General features: G+C 41.0%; 3 protein-coding genes across 3 annotated transcripts; 2 read left to right on the top strand and 1 right to left on the bottom strand.

The window, feature by feature from the left end:
• Window positions 1–2653: 2653 nt before the first annotated feature.
• LOC108061381 (estradiol 17-beta-dehydrogenase 11) lies at window positions 2654–4466 on the bottom strand. The gene is made up of 5 exons (XM_017147503.3): window positions 4257–4466; window positions 3559–3714; window positions 3293–3469; window positions 3130–3202; window positions 2654–3072 (listed from the first exon to the last, which is right to left on the bottom strand). Exons 1-5 carry the CDS (start codon window positions 4422–4424, stop codon window positions 2681–2683), a joined length of 966 nt encoding a protein of 321 aa, XP_017002992.2. The 5' UTR covers window positions 4425–4466; the 3' UTR covers window positions 2654–2680.
• Window positions 4467–12956: 8490 nt separating this feature from the next.
• LOC108061382 (uncharacterized) lies at window positions 12957–13386 on the top strand. The gene has a single exon (XM_017147504.3). The coding sequence runs from the start codon at window positions 13058–13060 to the stop codon at window positions 13331–13333; it is 276 nt and encodes a 91-aa protein (XP_017002993.2). The 5' UTR covers window positions 12957–13057; the 3' UTR covers window positions 13334–13386.
• A 1413-nt stretch (window positions 13387–14799) lies between these two features.
• On the top strand, window positions 14800–15464 carry LOC108061439 (uncharacterized). Its single transcript, XM_017147616.3, has one exon. The coding sequence runs from the start codon at window positions 14800–14802 to the stop codon at window positions 15457–15459; it is 660 nt and encodes a 219-aa protein (XP_017003105.3). The 3' UTR covers window positions 15460–15464.
• Window positions 15465–15467: the final 3 nt, after the last annotated feature.

Below are 15467 nucleotides of genomic sequence, written 5' to 3' on the forward strand. Positions count from 1 at the left end.
AAGGGAAAACTGAAGCAGTTCACGCCCCCCGAATGAATTTTAATATGCAATTTTTATGATTATTGCGCCGGGGGGACGGCATCTGCATCTGGGCTTCGGCAGGATTGGGGCGTTTTTATGATCGGTGCTCTCGTGGGCGTTGCAAGTCCGCATTTACGGTGGCATTTTGTCTACTCATTAAAACGCTGACCGGCCATAGATCGTTATTTACTGTTTCGTTTAATTAGTTAAACATGTGATTTATGCACCCGGACCGTATCGTATCGCATTGCATTTGCCGGCAGGAGCAGGACTGTGAAATTCCAGTAAACTGATTGCTATTTTGTCCTGTGAATGCACTGAGAAAAATGCAGAAAAAGGATTATTTTTGTTTTCTGATTAGATTACATGAAAAATGCATACAATTGTATTTTATATTACTTAAAATATTATAATTAGTCAATATTTTTATATTTTAAATTTTAAAAAAGAATTTGCAAATTTGAACAATAAATGGAAAGTATAAATATTTTTAAAAAATTCCAAATTACGTAATGATTTAATTTTTCCCTCAGTGTGCCCAAAATCAATGGGCCATGAAAATTAGTTAGGCTCACATTAGCCATGGCAATGGACGTGGAACGTGTCCCGGCCAGCTTTTTAATTAGTTTTGGACGCCGCCTGACAGTCAAAAGTCGTCATTTTGCGGACCAAGGTTACTGAAAATGGAAAATGGAGAGCGGCAAATGGAAATGCAAATGCACATGAAACAGCAAATGAAATTTTGTGATCAACATGACACGGGGATACAACTCTTCATTAAATTCATTTCGCGGATTTGCAGCTGATGGAAATGTGCCCCCAAACATGACTGCTCGATTACCCAAGTCGAATGTGTACGTTGGATTACGGATTACGGATGAATGGGAATGTGACTGGGAATGTAAATGGGAAGGAGCGGGCACAGGTGCCCCGGCAACCACTGTTCCTCCGGGATTCTATTCGATTTCCCACGCACTTCACTCGCAGCTCATAATTAAGCCCAAGTCGAGGCAGCAGAGTTCCCATATACATATATGTAGATCCCCATGGATCCCGATAATCACACGCGGAAATGTCTCGTTTGTCCGCAGACAACCCATCGAAATTAAAAAGTGCTCGTCAGTGGCGAAGACAAACAATAAACCCGAACATCGGGGGCGGATCGAATGGGATCGGAGTGGCACATCTGAGTTTTCAATCAGGCTGCCATTGAGGCGTTACTTGCGACACGTCTGTTACTCTGGGCCTTTGGGGTTGCGATGGTCTTGCTTTGGGCCACGCATCATTAACGGCTTTTTAATTGGGAATTACGGGAGGAACGAGAGAGGGTGACTTGGGCAGCCCCTACTAGGCTTCCCTGCTAATGCTTTCCCACACAATCAATTTGATTTGCTGACATAATATTTTCTCTTGTGATTTTCATGTCCCTCGCTTTCGAAAAAAGCCAAGTGGCGCAGGAACAGGACTTTGACTCATTTCCTGATGTTATTTTTGCATTTGGCAGCATTATTTTTTCATTTTCCTAAAGCGTTTCTTTCATTCTTCTTTTGCTACTCCTGCTGCCGTCGCTGGAATGTCTTTTTATATTTTTCTTAATTTAACTAAAGTTTCCATGCATATGTCCTGGCCTCTGAAAGAAAAGGCAGATGCAGCAGGAAAGAAATTCCACATAAATGCAGTATCCTGTAGCCCAGCTTTATGAGTATAAGGATGTGTATATGTGTGTGTGTGGCTAAAGCATTTCAGGTTGCAGTGATAGCATAAATAAAATAAAAGCACCAGGAGACGAGGGGAAAAGCGCGTGCAGAGCAAAACGTGGAAATATGCAAGAAAATCATGGTATATACACGCACATATAGAAAATGGAATGTCTGTGAAAAGCTCGCGCTGTGCAAAAATAAGAAAAATGGAAAAGTCCTCGTCTGCTGCCGCCGCTGCTGCAATATTTCTCTTAATGTGTTGCATTAATTTCGCCAGCATAAAGATAAAGGAACAAAGCAAACTGTCAGGCGAACAAAAGAACAAAAAACGAGTTTTTCCTCCTACAGTTTTTCTGTAAGGAATCACTTTAACCAAAATACTTTCTGTCAAGCCACTCTCTTTTAATGGTTCTCACTCGACCCTATTAGACAACAATTTTGTTTGAAGTGGCAAGAAACGTATGCATATATGCACTTTCACCGAATTGCTCTCTCTCACCTGAATTTAACAGGGGAAAAACAGCCTTAAGCCTTTCAGTTTTCTATTGCGCCTGTGAGTAAACTTGGTTTTTTCTTCATAAACTTTGTCGAGCAGTTTCTTTTTAAAATTTTGCAAATGCCTCAATGACCCCATAAAAGTTGCATAATGAGATTCAGCTCAAGGAAGGAGCTGTGTCCGCTGAAAAGCTGATTGCATTCCCCTTTTCCGTTTTCCAACTGACAATCGCAGTCGCAGGATCCAGACGGAGTTGAGAAATTAAAGCAACGCTGGCTGGCGAAATTAAATGAAAAACACATGACTGGAGCCCGTGGCCTGTGGCCAGTTGTCCGTGACCAGGCGGCCGCAAAAAGTATCTTTAATCGGATTTTAATGAAACGCTTTTAAGCAGCGTCACCACCTGTGAGTCCCGAGGGGCACAACATAAACGGGGTTTTCCTTTTCCTCCCCGAATATTTATTTATTTCTTCCAATCCAAAAACTTACTGAACTGACTGCTGCCAGTTAGCAGCATCATTTTAACCTGCCACTCGACGGGCAAAAGATGCACCAGTCGGTAGAGAACGGATGCCAATCCGGGCAAGGTGATCTCGTGCTCACCCCGCAACATTCCGGCCACGACCCGGCGAGCCACCTCCTCTCCACTCAACAGAGGATAGAGGTCCGTTATTCCGACAGTATTCGACAGGTGGGTCACCTCATCGTTGGTGCGCAGAAAGGCGGGCATTACGGTGGTCACATGGATGTCCTTCTGCTTCTCCATGGCCAACTCCACTCGCAGGGCCCTCATATGGGCCAGGGTTCCCGCTTTAGTGGCCGTGTAAGCCGAACCATAGGGTAACGGGAAGACACCTGAAAAGGTATCATAAGTTGTTAAAAAATTCGAGTTTTTCAAGGCCGCTTTCTCACCTGCCAGCGAACTGATGGTGACTATGAAACCTCTGCGCAAAGCCTTCATGGGCGGAAGGAAAACCAATTTTGTCTGTAAGGAAAATTATATCATTTTCAATACGAATTAATCACCAAAAATGTACCAGATATATATTTTATATAAATCTTAAGGACAACTCACCCAAAAGTGCGACGTTAGGTTGACATCGATCATGAGCTGCACATCGGAAGGTTCCGGGTTCAACAAGTTACGGTGCAACATGACGCCCGCATTGTTGACTAGGACCGTTACCGGTCCCAGATCACCAACCACTTTGGTATTTAGCTCAACCAGTTCCCCGTGATTAGTTACATTGGCCTGGGAATTAGAATTCCAATTTAAACTTATAATTATTCAGTAATTGTTGGGCCACTTTAAAACCAGTCCGCCTTGATCAAAAGAATTACCTTGTAGGCCCTAGCCCGAACGTTATAGATTTCCTGGATTTTTTTACAGGTGCTTTCGGCGCCAGAGAGATTTATGTCTACGGCGGCAATGTGACAACCCTTCTTGGCCAATTCCAGAGAGATGGCTCGACCAAGGCCATGACCAGCTCCAGTGACCTAAGTCCAAAAAAATGTATTTATTATGGGTACTTTGTATATATATGCAAATCGACTGTAATTATACGTATCTTATGTGTGTAGTACACACTGTGTACCTACCATATTTGAATCTTAGTAATTAAGTAATAAAAAAGCTGTAAACATAATTTTGGTTTCACTTAAAAATGTATTTAAAGTAAGTGAAAAGCTTAAACATGTGATTTAAGGTAACAGTGATCTTTACTCTACAATAACCGTTATACTTGTAAATAAAGATATTATTCTTATTGTTTTTTTTTTATATTCAATGTGCCGGTTATTCCAGTTTCAAATATTTCTTTTTTTGGAAGTACAAAGTTTTTGACAAAAAATCTCGAAGCTTTAAACTCGCTTTCTTAAAATTCCCATAAGTTGATTACTTACAAATATTATTAAAGTGATGAAATACTAAAAGACTATATTTCTTTAATTTTTACGATTCACCGACTTTGCAACTTGAAAGCAACACACTCTTAAAATCGATGGTAAGTTTTGTTAATATTTTGTTGGTTAAAACTCACCACAGCCACTTCTCCCTCGATGCTCTTCGGCTTTGGACAACGGCAGACTGTGGCGATCAGCCGGCTGAGAGTAGCGGCCAAAATGAGCAGTGGAGTTAGGGCCGCGAGGCCGATCAGTCCAATGAAGGCCTGCAGTTTTATCAGAGCGTTTCGCAGTGCTTCCGACATTTTTCCGCTAAGTTTTGAGTAACGACCGAGCTGAGAGAATGGCGAAAACGCTTTGAATCGCAAGTCGCGAATCGCAAGCCGCCAAACGCGGATCGATTCGCAAAACTGGCTTTTGGTCGAGATTGCATTGGAGTGATTCCACAATGACCCACAATTAGCCGCGACTTCGAGCGCATTTATTAAAAACGAACGTGTATCAAGCGGCGAAATGACAACCCATTTACCAAGTCTCCAAACACACAAAAAGCATCCCCAACTCCTCGGAAAAATTTAGGGGAGCCGGCATTGTCAGCAAATAAATAGAAAAGTCACCTCCTGCGCAGATGAGTCGGTTGAGGCCGCGGTAAGTAATGCTCAATATGGGCGCACAGCCCAAACCAGCGGCCCATTAGTAATAAATAAAAGCAATTTTTTGTAAACTACAAATGTACAGCGGCTACATATGCATATGAGCATCGAAACATTCAAACATCCAAACATACTAACATACACAAACATTCTCGGTGCTCCAGCTCAATAAAAAAAACAGAAACAGAGAAGAAGAAACAAAAAGACATCAAGAGATGCCAACGAAAAAATGATTTTCTGACAATAAAGTGGATACCCATAAACGAAAACGAGTAGAGGCAAAAAATCGGAGCACCATATAGAATTGGAAAAAAAATCAAATAGAGACAGCCAAAGGATAATTTTATATTGGGGGAGGGGGGTAAAAGAGGGCAATGTGGAGAATAGAGCGGGACAGGGCGATTGCCGGCTGTGGTTTTAGTTAAAAATAACAAAGAGCGAGCGACAAAAACGAGATTCGTGAAATATGTATATTTCATATTCAGTTTTTTGTCGGGTGCTTAAGCTGCTCGATAAAGCTTGCCATTAATTTACGGACTAATGAAAATATTATCGATTGAGTAATGTGGAAAAAGTGTTTATTGTATTTGCTAGCAAGATGAATAAATTTTACTTTTTACCAACTAAAATGATTTATCACAGTATCAAAATATTACAAAATATTAAGGCCTGTATAAGAATTACCAACCAAATTAATTGTATCTCTTGTGTAAATATTTTTAAATTTTTTTGATGTATTTTTTAGATTATAATTTTTAATGGTAAAATAGCTAGTATAATAATTATTTTAATTAATGGAAAATAAATCATTTTAAAAATATTTTAAAGGGTATTTAAGGGTTACTTTTCTAAAAAATAAGAAAATATTACCCATCACATCTCTTTTTTCTCTCGCTCTGCCAATGGCATTTTAATAGAGTTTTAGCCGGGCCAAGGTGCTGCAGCAATGGGAGCAGGTTAAACACCCTCCCCACTCTTTCCGCAACCCCCATTCCCCTTCACCCCTTCTACTCCTCCCCTGACAACCCCCACTTGCGACACTTTTGTTTTTGTATCAATTTATTGCACTTGGCGCACTCGAGGGCATGTGTCGATCGCTGGCGGAATAGCTTTGGTTCACTGAAAATGAAAACGACCCCAAAACCGCCACCCCATCCTCTTAGCCACACATATGCGGCCTGGAATTCTTCTTTGGCTTCATTTCCATGCATTTTGGCGCAATTACGAATCCTACTTCTTGGTTGAGAATGGGGATTCGAGTTTTTATTTTGTATTTTGCATTACTCCGCTGCACGTGATGCAATTTTGTATTTATTTAAGCGAACGCTCGCTTTTGGATGTTGCCAAAATCGGGTCACACTTTGTGCACGTGGTGCCGCCGCCGCGCTTTGCATGCGACTTTTTTGCGGCTATTGGGTTTGCGATGATTTATGGGCAGGGCGTCTGCGTATTCCGAGGAGCAGGAGCAGGAAGCACATGGCACCGGCTGCCTTCTTTTCCATTTGCCAACCTTATCTGCGGTGGCAAGCTATAAAGATAGAGATACTACTTGAACATCCCGCTGTGACCCCCTTAATTGTCAAAACTCCGTGCCACTCAGCGCTGTCCCGACAACAACACTTCAGCTTCAGCTCAAAGGGTACTCAAAGAACACTGACGGTAAAGTGAAGAGAGCCGAGCGGTGCTGTCAAACTCTGAAACACAAAAAAACTAGCCAAGTTCATAATTATACAAAAATTTGTATACCTCTTTAATTAAAATACTATAGTGTAGCAGCTTTAAATGGAAAACTCTGCAATAGAATTTGTATATATTATTTCAATCAATAAAAATTAATATATTTATTTTGAAAATAAGGATTTTATTATTTGTAATAATTATACATTTTTTCTGTAATAAATATTTTTTAGTACATTTTAGGATTTAATTAGCTTAGAATATAAAATATTTTAACTTTTAATGAAAAACTCTGTCTTATAGCTACCAGTTTCAAAATAAATTCCTTTTGCTCCCTGAAAAATAGCTAAATTATAAAGGAAAAAACCCCAGATGACTGGCAGCGCCAGAAAAATGTAGTGTAGTGCTCAAGGTAAAGGATTAGTGGTGGTTAAACCTGTGCACCGAAGTTTCCCACGGCAAAGGATGAACCGACGGCCGCAGCTGGCGGACGAAAGGGAAAAGTGTGGAGAGTTTGAGTGCTCAAACGCGTTAATCTCGATGGCATGGCTCTCCGTTTTTTCCATTAGTTTTGTAATATTTCACATTAGCATGTCGGGCACTCAGAGCTTAGGAATTTTGTACAAGTGAAGAGCCAAAAATCAACAAAAAAAAAACACGAGAAAGGGGGAGAAGGCGAGGCAATTTCTCAGCGCGACTGTCAACACCAATCTGAAGTGCTACTGCGACAGCAGAAACGGCAGCCGAGGCAGGACATAATGAGACAGCCACGGATAACAGGCCATTTCGATTATGATCCTTGAACATGTGTTTCAGTTTAGGGCAAATGCAACAAGTACTATAACTATACGCTGGCAGCAAAGTAAATAAATTAGCTGGTCGTGTAATGCGTAAGGATCCGGAGGATCGGTATCCAAAAACATTCTGCAACACGACACCCGACACCCAGGACTCAAATGCTACTGCATCGACAAGGCCTCCTCGAATGTGTTTGTTTAGGTGCAAGGATAACGGATTCTCACGCCTGCCAGGAGCAGGAGCATCCGATGTAGCATAGTCAAACCCAACCCAAATCCACTTGAACCCGCACTGACAGTCGAATGTCATAATTCAACAGTCGGAAAATGCGCGGCAGGTTGCCAGGATAATCAAGTTGCAGCTCCCTGTTTGTTTAGCTGAGGTTTTCCTCTACCGCTCACCATTTTCTATTTTCTATTTTCAAAATTTTAGGATTTTTTATAGCTCCCGAAGATTTTTTTTATTGCCATGCGGGCTGGGATAATCCCTATTGACATATTTATGCACGGTTCAAGCAACGAAATGGAAATTTTTGGCGTCGCATGGCTCGCTGGCATTTGCCTTTCACGGGGGCGTGGCACTGGGCTAATGGGCACCACATGTAAGTGTCTCTAGGTGAATGAATTAATGTCCCGCCTCCCAGAACTCTCGAGAGGTTCACACACAAAGAAATAGACAAGAACTTGGGATTTTTATACATTTCTTTAACACTTTCTTTTTCTTTTAATTACAAAGAAAAAATATTATTTTTAGCAGAAAATTATTATTTTAAAGATTTCAAGAATTTACAAATAAATATATTATTTTAATTTAATTTTAAATTTATGATACATTTTCCCTTTTCAAGGATTTATTTATTATTTTTTCCTTTTAGGGTTCTCAATTGTTCTTAAATTTTAATATCCTCATTTGGGATAAGTGTAAAATTAAATTCCGTTCAGTGCAGCAGCATTTTTGTTTGGAGTTTCGAGTTCAAGGTGCAGCACATGGCTGTCGAGTTGTGTGGGAATTATCTAAGGAAAATACGTTACGGCGGGCGGCCAACACCTGTGTCAATGCGGCAGATCGGGCGTTGCGCTGCTTAATTCTTGTAATTAATTTTCCGTGCCACAGACAGACGCACTCGCCTTCGCACACACAGATAAGCACACAGACAAACAGACTGACAGACAGACAGACAGAGTGGAACAGAAAGGACAATGGAGGATGGTCCTGATGCACGGCATTAACTGAGCATGCAAACGATGCGTCAACGATGGTCCTCGGCCCAGGCAGCTAACGCTATTATTTACACAACAAACACTTGTAATTACACAAAGAGGGCGGCAAGTGGGTGGCAGGTGGATGCAGGAGCAGCAGAGAGAACAGGACGGAGCCGCAATTAAAAGCGAAAGGATAAACACAAATAAATGAGCGACACAAAAGGGGCAGACAACACAAGACAAGAACGCTGCAGCTGACTTGGCCAACTTGGCTGACTGGGGCCAAGACAAAGGCAACACTCTGGGCCCAAAGACAACAATGACAAGCGGAGGGCATTAAATAATTGCTCATACACGAGTGCTACGCACAAAAGCAGTTAGAATAGTATGGAATAGAAAAGAACAGGGGGCAGAAGCAGAAACAGGACAAGCCGAGCAAAAAATTGTCCAGCACGTGTTGCAGCTCGCCTCGGAAAATCCAGCCAAACTAAAGCAAAACGAACCAAACGAACCCCCTCCACCTTTTCGGCTCGGTGTGTGAAAACTAGTTAACAGCTTTTATTTACTTGGCAAACAGACTGAAACGTTGTAAAACAACAAATGCTTAAGCCGCAGGATATAAGCATAACAGCACTCACAAGCACACACACTCAAAATAAAATTAACCCTAAAGTCAAGGAAATCGCCCTACTTTTGTCTTCAAGACAAGCTCGCCCTAAATTTTAGGGTCACAATTTTCTATATTTTTGATTTTTTTTGACGTCATATTTCTAAATTTTAGGGTAGTTTTACTAAATTTAAGGGCAAAAATTTCTAAAAAGTAGGAAATTTTCCTAAAAAATAGAAATGAAAAACAAAACAAAAAAACATGTTTAATCATGATTTTTTTTGTATATACGTATATATTATGTACTCCTTCCTATATACATATGCAGGCGTTGTCTGTCTTGTATATTGTGAATGTTAAAGGTTATGTATTTATTATTATGTATTTGTGCTTGGATTTCTTATCTAACCAAAGCCAAATGTGGTTGTGTAAGTGTGGACTACGGGACTGCGGAAGATTGGGAATGTAGAAATTATGATTAGTTAATATTTTATCTTGATGAAAAAAACTTACATTTTTACTTGTCCGTCGTGAGAATCGAACCCGGGTCTCCCGCGCGAGAAGCAAATGGCCTACATACTGGGCCATTGTAGCACTTAAACTTGCTGTGGCAAACCGAGCATTGTATGTAAAGGGTGAAGGGGACAACACATTTGAATACTAATTGCATAATTTTGACCATTTGCGTTTTACTTATTTACATACGTATATACATATGCATATATTTATGCTATCGCAATTTATATTATGTGTAGTATATAGTAAATAGCTAAATATAAACCAAATTATTTTCGGTTTACCGCTTTCCATCAATAAAAAAAAAGGAATAATAAAAAAGATTAAAAAAAACCAATTAAAAAAAACAATAAAATAAATTAAAAAAACTAAAAAAAAAACTTTAAAAAAAAGGTAAAAATAGTTTGCTCTGGGACTCGAACCAGGGTCGATTCGATTGTTAACCAAGTGCTTTAACCGTCTGCGCTACGAGTACAACCGCCCGACAGCTGACAAGTTCTGGCATTGAACATTTTGGTATGCCAGAGCATGTGAAAACAACTATTTCTATTTTTTAGAAAAACTTTCTACTTTTTAGGAAATGTTTCTATTATTTAGGGTTAGCTTAATTTTAGGGTTAGGGCACTCATTTTTAGAAAAGGCGTTGCCAAAATATTTCATTCTTTTGTTTGCCTTTCTATTTTTCAGAAAATAATTTCTAATTTTAAGGGTATTTTTCCTAGATTTTAGGGTGATCTTAGTTCATGGTAACCATTTTCTACATTTTAGAAAAACTTCCTGGATTTAAGGAAAACTTTCTTGACTTAAGAAAAATTTCCTTAGATTTAGAAATAACTTTCTTGTATTTAGAAAAAAGAAATTTTAATGGCGATTTTCTAAAATTTAGGGTTAAATTTATTTTGAGTGCACGTCCTTCCACTGCGGAAAAGCAGGGATTTGGTAGCATAAATAAAGTTTTCTTCTTAAAATGTACACATCTTAACTAAGTTGATTGCAAAAAATGGGATATTAAAGATTTAAAGCCTTTAGGTTCTTAAGTTTGAATTTACCTTTATTTAATAAAGCCATTCATTACAATTAATCAATCTTAAGCTTTAACTTAAAGTTATTAATATATAGAAGTAATGCCAAAAAAACCATAGTATGCTTTAGAGCTTGAACACTTTTTTTTTTTAATTTATTAAAAAAGGTTGGTAACTTTTTTATGTACTTTAAAAATATTTGAGTAAATAATTAAATAATTTTAGTGATAAAGGTATTAGATTTCGGTCTCCACTATATTTGCATAGCTTTTAAAATGTAATTTATGTTTATTCTAGACTATTTTTTTATAATTTAAAAATTCTCTCCCAGTGTGTCCCCCACTCAGGGACACCAGCACCAACAGCTCGGCCAAAAAGTCCACGTTGTCCACTGGGGTCAGCGGAATGGAGACGACGCTGATGGAGGCGAGCGTGCAACTGACTGCGGCGCTCGGACATCTCATAACCAAAGTGAAAAGTTGGAAAACAATAACGGGCAACGATGCGGGGCACACATGTCCTGCCTGAGCAATCGCCTCCAAAGCCGTCTCCTTCAGGCGGGATGGCCCCAACCAGGGGAAAAACAAGGGAAAAACCAGGGAAACGGTCTCTCCGCACCGTGACAAAGTTTATGAACCACAATGGAGCGGCTCACTCAGTATTCTCCTCGGATGTGCTGGCCAACAGGGCGTATGCACAACGTACGTCTACGAGCAGTACTGCCCTTGTAAACAGGCCACACACATAAATTATGTGCCTTTATTTAGGCGAAACAATGTAAAAACCAAATGCAACTTGATGACAACAACAGGCTGCGTAATGCTGCAACAGAAACAGAGCAGCAACAATGAAACACACAACTTTCGGCCAACAAACGAGGCAAACTAAGCGCTTTCAACTAATGACGACGACCAGAAACCAAAATTCATTGAAAATGGGCGGCAACAAGTTGGGGCCTGTAAATCCAGGCTTGTAAACTGTGAGGAAAATTCAATGGCCAACCAATAGCACAACCTTGAGATGTATAGAAAACCACTCGAAGTGAAGGATATCTGGATACAGCAAGGAAAACTTATGCATACATATGTAGGCCGGGCGGTGGTGACAACAAAAGCCTGCTTAATGGCAATAATGACAGATTTTAGCCAACCACAAAGAAAACGTCAGCAGAGGCATCCTTTTTGGCCAGCAGCAGCAGCTCGGTTAATGGCCAACTGAGTGTGGCAGGAAGTCCACTTCAGATGCAGAGTTTTGGCCATCGAGTGACGACACATCCTTGTTGCACTTTGCAGTCACTTTGAATGAAAATTCATTAAGTGAAAATGCGTAAGCCGGCAAAAGAAAAAGGCTGATATGGGATGGGTGGGTGTATGAATCCTCTTAATAGCCGAAAGAGACCACATCGTTGGACAACCGCAGCAGGCCATTTTGTTTTCCATTTTCCATTTGCACTTCCATCCGCCAGGCGGCGATTGGCTCAATTTGCCTTCAATTAAAAATAAATTGAGGCACCTTGTTCTGCGGCTAACTAAATAGTCAGTCAGTCACACCATTCGACGGTGCTCCCCCCTTTTTAAGAGTCGGGGAATCGGGAACGCGACCACCGCAGTATGGGGCCAAAAAAATTGATTTTAACTTCGGTTGCTGCCGCGTATTTATAGGCTGAATTGTCATTTTCCTCTTCGGTTTTCTCGGTTTTTTACTTTATCCCCATCCCAAACTCAGTCCCAACAAAGAGTTCTCGAAACAGAGAGCATAAAACAAACAAATCACGGACCGATACGCACACATAAAAATGCATAAATATTCTATTTTGAGTTGACATTTTGACAAGTGAATATGAATATTGCAGGCGCCGCGCACAATTTATAATTGATATGTATAAATAATGGACAAAGCCATTTTGTAAATGGGTTTAATGAAATGAACGAGTGTAGCTTTTGTAATGGGTCGCCAATTACAAACAAGGCAAAGCAAACATTCGAACAAGTAGGGGAGTAGATATTTGGATGCCCTCGGCTAAAATTATTTATTTTCTAAAATAAAAAAAATAAAACCCAAATTTCTGAGTACAAAAATTTCTAAAATATTAAAAGATTAAGATAATTAAAATAAAAACCCTGCAACTGAATCATCATTACAATATACCCCGCTCACCCAAAATTACAGGTGCAATCAGTGAAATAAAATATACTTAATATTGCACATTTTCCGTTTATTAAAAGCAAAAGTGCCCAAAGTCAGTTAGCTGCAATTTCAATTAAATTAAATCGGTTTTTGCTAAGCAACTTTAATTATGTTTGATGGCAAAACAAACCGTAGGCAAATTTGCTTTACACTTTGCATCCGGGTCAACAGAAAATAGGAGCCCATGAAATGTTTGTCATGATTTAGGGTCACCCAACGGTGAGAAAAAATTTTGAAGTCAATTTGAAAAGTTGTTTTCCAGCCTTCAAAGCCCCGATGGAAAGCGGCGAGGAGCAGGTGCAGCTGGAGCTGGACAGGATTTCGGAGGCGAGTCGCCGGGTCAGCACCTTCGATGACCTCATGGAAATGACCAATAACTCGGAGCGTCTCATTGCGAGTGTCAACTCAAGCCTGGACGCCCTCAACTCCGCCCTAGATCACCTGGAAGAGCGAACGGAGAACGTTCTCGTGGAGATTCGACGGCTGATCAGCTCGGAAATGCAGACGCCGAATCCTCACGATGGCTGCGGAGATCCAGATGCCAGGGCATAGGCGGAAAACCCAACCAAAATTTACATGTTGTGGAATAAAAGCATAGAAAAATATTTTATAATGTGTTTTTAATTTATTAGTAAATTAAAAAAAATGTTTAAAATATAATAATATTTTTATAACAACTACTGATTTAAAAGGGTTTATAATAAATGGAAAAGCCATCACTTCTTCTGTTTCGAATCAAATTGGGATTGAAAAACTTCGCGGGGGCATTAAGCCGGCAGAAGATCCATAAGACGCCCGACAGTTTGTTTGTTTTTTATGAGAACTGTAACCCTAGCACACAAATAATTAGTGAGCTATTTTTATGGATCGGCGAACGGGGGCTGCGCATGCGCATTGAGAATCGAGAATCGAGTACTGAGTACTGAGTGCCGCGGGAGTAGGAGAATCAGGTGCTGGGGGTCTTCTTCCACAATCTTAATTAGAATTTCCATACTCAAATGTGTGTGTGTTTTGTTATTTGTGCACATGTTGCGATGCATTTGAAGAACTCGTCGTGCACTTAATCACTTGAGCCGTCGGCACCATATGGGGTCCTTTTCTTTTTTGTGTGTGTTTATTCCAAAGCGGCATCTGGTGCATGGAATATGGACCGAGCGGTATAACCTGTTAGCCAGATATGGGGATTGAGCCGAAAATTATGCCACAAAGCTGCTGGGTTGTGCCACTCGACTGCGTTTAATTAACAATTAATAAAACTTTTAATTTGCGTGCAATTGGCACTGCACATTGAACTCCGCCGATGACAGCGCTGAATATTATGTTAATGGCAAGTGGGGTCGATGGTAGATGGCAGATTGGCAGATGGTATATGGGGAATTGCATAATGCCCACAGATCCCAGCCATTTGCCCTGGTAATTCTTCATTAATCAGCAGCGCAATCATTTACGTAAAACGAAAGCGCGTGGAAAGCGCAGAGCCAGAGCCACGAAACCTAATTGCAAGTTATGAATATCTCATCGGATATTAAATCGATGGCGGGCGTTTAACTCCGACAAGCCACGACCATGATGATGATGGCGAAAGCAATGGCGATGACGATGGAAATAATAATGAGGATGACGATGAATGGATATGGGCTGAATGGTCTGGTATCGTTGGCCGTCCGTTTGTCCCGCCGGAAGTGGCGACACTTAATTGCGTATTGAGTGCATTTTCAATTTTTATTGAACTGCGCCCAGTTGAGAGCATTGTGCTGCGGTTATGGGCCCACTCATTAAATCGGTGGCTTCACCAGGCTCGTTGCCATTTGCCACTGGGAAGTATGCTACGAAATGGGGTAGTGGGCGTGGCAGTGACTCCCCCGCACTCATTAGCGGTATCTAGTACACGATAACCGCGCAATAATCGATGCTACCAACTTGTCTTCTTTATCAGGTGGCGCACATGCAAAAATATTCGGTGATGAACGATGAAGTCAGTCTTTGGAAGTCATCCCGGCATTTCGGTTGAATACGAAATGAGAGCTGTAAGCTGGTTGGGAATTATTATGGTGACCTTGCTGGGTCACCGAACCGCTGCCCTGGAATTCGACGAGTGTGCCAGTGCCCCACAAATGGGAATCTACGTGGCCAGCTGGAGTAATTGCTCCAAATACATTTATTGTGCCGGTCCAGGATCTTTTGAGGCCGAGTGTTTGGAAGGTCATTACTACGATGAGAAGTCGGAGCGCTGTGTGGATAGGGAACTGGTGAAGAGGTGTCGTCAGGATCCGGTGTTAAGCACCACCTTTAAGCCTCCTTTGGTGGTCAAAAAACCACCCATAGCGGCGCAAAAAGCAGATCCACTGACCATCACCCTGCGACTCTTGCCAAACGCCGGACCCTGCTATCCCTATATGGTGTGCTACGAGGGAGCGGGCCTGGCCAAAGCCTGTACTCCCGCTCATCTGGTGTCCTGCAACAGGATGCCATCGCCAGAGAACATCACCAACTGCCAGGCCGGAGTTTATGGATTCATGGCACATCCAAGAAATTGCAGCTACTTCTACTACTGCTCCAATGGCTCCAAGCTGATCCATCGATGTCCGACGAACTACACTTGGCATTACGAACGGAGATCCTGTGTCCAGAAGTCCGAGAAGAAGTGCTATGCGGAGAGGTTTCGCCTAATTAACTAGGGAATCAA

Source organism: Drosophila takahashii, chromosome 3R, assembly GCF_030179915.1.
Source record: "Drosophila takahashii strain IR98-3 E-12201 chromosome 3R, DtakHiC1v2, whole genome shotgun sequence".
NCBI classification, from domain to species: Eukaryota; Metazoa; Arthropoda; class Insecta; order Diptera; family Drosophilidae; genus Drosophila; species Drosophila takahashii.